Here is a 3568-nt window from a genome sequence, read left to right as displayed (position 1 = left end):
ATAATCAATATTAATCAAGATTTCAGCAAGAAAAAAAGAAGAAGATGTTCAAAGAGGTAATATAAGTGTTGCCGCAAACAAAATACACACATAAGTTTTTTATTCCGAAAACTTCTGAAAAACAAACAACTTTAAAATAAAAAATATTATACATGTGCTGCAACGCGTGACAATATAAAGTTTGAAAATATATTTTACAAAAAAATATAATACATGTGCTGCACCTTACTCATGTTATCAAAATATATAATGCATCTGACGGTAGAGTAGAGAAGCCACACGGTAGCAATGGAGGACTAGAGAGCAGCGGAACGTAAACTCGTTGAACCAAACGATGTCGTAGAACCAAAGCACCCTCTATCTCACGTGGCACCTACAAAAATCCACGTCAAGATTATGATGACAGAATTGAGTGCTATTCTCGCTAGATCTGATGGTCCTCCTCATCATCCAACTCAATCACACACACATCTCACACTCCCTTTTCACCTCGATTAAATCACACACTACTGTGCATTACTGTGTGTTTTTGTGCCTCTACTCACAGGTCTACAGGTCTATCATCCCATTATAAAACCCTACCTTCTTTCAATCTTGTGTTCATTCAGTAATATTCAACTGTTAATGGGTGAGGTCTGTTCATGTCCATATGAATTCGTTTCATCTTTTTTTTTTTTAATACAAAAAACGAGTTTTCACATGTGGGTCTCGATAAAAATGAAAGCTTTTTGATGTGGGTGTTGTTTTATTGTTGTTGTTGTTCAGGAGATACAGAAGCCGGAGGAGGCGAAGAAGCCTGAGGAAGAAACAAAACCGGCCGCCGGAGATGAGAAAAAGGGAGAGGATTCAAAAGAACCGCCAGCACCTCCGCCGCCGCAAGAGGTAGTTTTGAGAGTCTTTATGCATTGTGAAGGCTGTGCTAGAAAAGTCCGGCGATGTCTTAAAGGCTTTGAGGGTTTGTATTCGCTTTTACCCTTCTTATTGGTTTCTTGATTTTGTATTTAGCTCCTTTTATTCAGAAAGTTAATTGAAACAGGCGTTGAAGATGTTGTTACGGATTGTAAGACTCATAAGGTTGTAGTGAAGGGAGAAAAAGCAGATCCATTGAAGGTTTTAGAAAGAGTCCAGAAAAAGAGTCACCGGAAAGTCGAGCTTCTGTCGCCGATCCCGACACCGGAGGCGGAGGAGCCCAAGAAGCCTGAACAAGAAGAACCTGCAAAATCGGAAGAAAAGAAAGATGAGGTTTATTAACTAATTTGTTTTAATATTGATTAAATTGATTTAATTTTGTGAGTTTTCTATATAAACTCTTTTTTTTTTTTTTTTTTTTTTTTTTTTTTTTTTTTTTTTTTTTTTGCGTTTAAATGCAGCAGCCAACGGTTATTTCAGTAGTTTTGAAAGTACACATGCATTGCGAAGCTTGTGCTCAAGAGATCAGAAAACGTATTCTTAAGATGAAGGGTAAATTTTTGTTTACAATTTTTTCAAAAAATAAACAGAAAAACACCTTTTTTTAGAAAACTAGAATCTTGTTGGACTTTTCTCTTTATTTATTGAATCTACAGAAAAAAAAAATATTAATTTAAATTCCTTTGTAATTTTTAACAACTCAATATACTTGTATTCATCTATCACCATCTGTATATTCTCTTATTTGTACTGTTTTGTTCTTCGTTTCCAAGTCAAAAAATCTCATAATCTTGGATTTACTCAAGAAAATCTCTCTAAATATAATTTGACTTTGGATTTTTGTGGGTATGATTGCAGGGGTGGAAAGTGTAGTGCCGGATCTAAAGAGCTCACAGGTGGAGGTGAAAGGGACTTTTCCGGCGGCGGAGTTGGTTGATTACGTGCACAAAAGAACAGGGAAAATCGCCGTGATCGTGAAGCAAGATCCGGAGCCAAAGAAAGAGGAAGACGCTAACGGTAAAGATGAGAAAAAGGGTGGCGACGGCGGTGGTGAGAAGAAAGAAGAGAAGAAAGCCGATGAAGGCGGTGAGAAGCAAGAAGCAACGGCGAAACCAGAGGACGCGGCGGCGGCGGCGGCGGTGTTGGAGCTGAGGAAGAATGAATATTACTATTATCAGCCAGCAAATTACCAGTTATACCCTCCACGATACGCCGCAGAGGCGGCCTATGCGTACCCACCAGCTCCAGAAATGTTCAGTGACGAAAACCCCAATGCGTGCAGTGTAATGTAAATAATGAAGGGGTAAAATTGGAAAAGCACATGGAAACAAGCTATGGCCATGGTTCTTCGAGCTTTTGTAAAAGTGTCTGCAGGAAGAAGCTGTAGAATTTTGTGAAACCTTTTTTAAATTTTAGATAAAATAATATTTGTTAACATGATGCATATATTATTTTAAAACAATATTTGTGTAGCGCAACTTCGTGAACATGTTTTTTTTGACAAGATGATTTTGGGGTGTATTTTGTGGACAATTACCAAATAGACCGTTTTCAAAGTAGTCAAAATGATGAAACGTGCTTAACTTGATATTTATGATTATTTTTAATATTTTGTCCTACATTAAATATTTATAATATATTTATAATTATAATTACATTTGATATTAAGTTATTTCTTAACATTGTAGTGATACTTCTAGAATCATGTTTAATATTTGATTATATAGTTATAACTAGTTATTAATTCATTTTATGTACAAAGGTTCGTGTTATATTGAAATATATTAATCTTCAAAATTATAGTATAACTTTAAATTTAATCTATGGACTTAAAACTACATGCGTGGCACGTGGGTGGCAAAACAACTTTTGGTTGATGGCTGTTAGAATTAGAAACAAATACATAACAAACTTCATAAATAAGTACACTTTTGTAAATATAATCTTTTTTAAACCTTATTCAAATAAAAAATTACAAATACAAGAACCATCGAAGTTTTCTCAATTATGAAATATAATAATATTAAAAAAGGAATGATAATTATTAAGTTTCCAAAATAATAAGACTTTGGAATATATATATATATATATATATATATATATATATATATATATATATATATATATATATATATATATATATTACAAACCACAAGAACCATTAAAGTTTTCTCAATTATCAAATATAATACAACTCAAAGGGAATGATAATTATTAAGTTTCCTTAATAATAAAACTTACTTTGGAATATATATATATATATATATATATATATATATATATATATATATATATATATATATATATATATATATATATATATATATATATATATTACAAACCACAAGAACCATTAAAGTTTTCTCAATTATCAAATATAATACAACTCAAAAGGAATGATAATTATTAAGTTTCCATAATAATACAACTTACTTTGGAATATATATATATATATATATATATATATATATATATATATATATATATATATATATATATATATATTGAGGAGGGTCATGCAAAAATACAAATAATTTGCGAAAACACGAAAACAATTAAAACCTATGAGATTGTCGTAGCCCAACCTTATATTTTGGACAAGAATTCATAAAAATTTTAAACTACATGATAATAATTGATGATACATTATAAGTTGTTT

At 31.7% G+C, this 3568-nt stretch overlaps 1 protein-coding gene across 2 annotated transcripts; it reads left to right on the top strand.

The window, feature by feature from the left end:
• The first annotated feature begins 498 nt into the window (after window positions 1-498).
• LOC145052250 (heavy metal-associated isoprenylated plant protein 7-like) lies at window positions 499-2344 on the top strand. 2 transcript variants are annotated; one of them, XM_079000035.1, is made up of 5 exons: window positions 499-633; window positions 766-955; window positions 1037-1242; window positions 1371-1461; window positions 1768-2344. In XM_079000035.1, exons 1-5 carry the CDS (start codon window positions 625-627, stop codon window positions 2199-2201), a joined length of 930 nt encoding a protein of 309 aa, XP_078856161.1. In that variant the 5' UTR covers window positions 499-624; the 3' UTR covers window positions 2202-2344. The 2 variants fall into 2 exon arrangements, with proteins under 2 accessions (XP_078856161.1, XP_078856160.1); XM_079000034.1 differs by having other exon boundaries at window positions 501-633; window positions 1374-1461.
• Window positions 2345-3568: the final 1224 nt, after the last annotated feature.

This window comes from Lactuca serriola, chromosome 5, assembly GCF_051521515.1.
Source record: "Lactuca serriola cultivar US96UC23 chromosome 5, Lser_US96UC23_V15, whole genome shotgun sequence".
Lineage (NCBI taxonomy): Eukaryota > Viridiplantae > Streptophyta > Magnoliopsida > Asterales > Asteraceae > Lactuca > Lactuca serriola.
The sequence above is the reverse complement of the archived record's forward strand: the minus strand, read 5'-3'. Positions and strand labels throughout refer to the sequence as shown.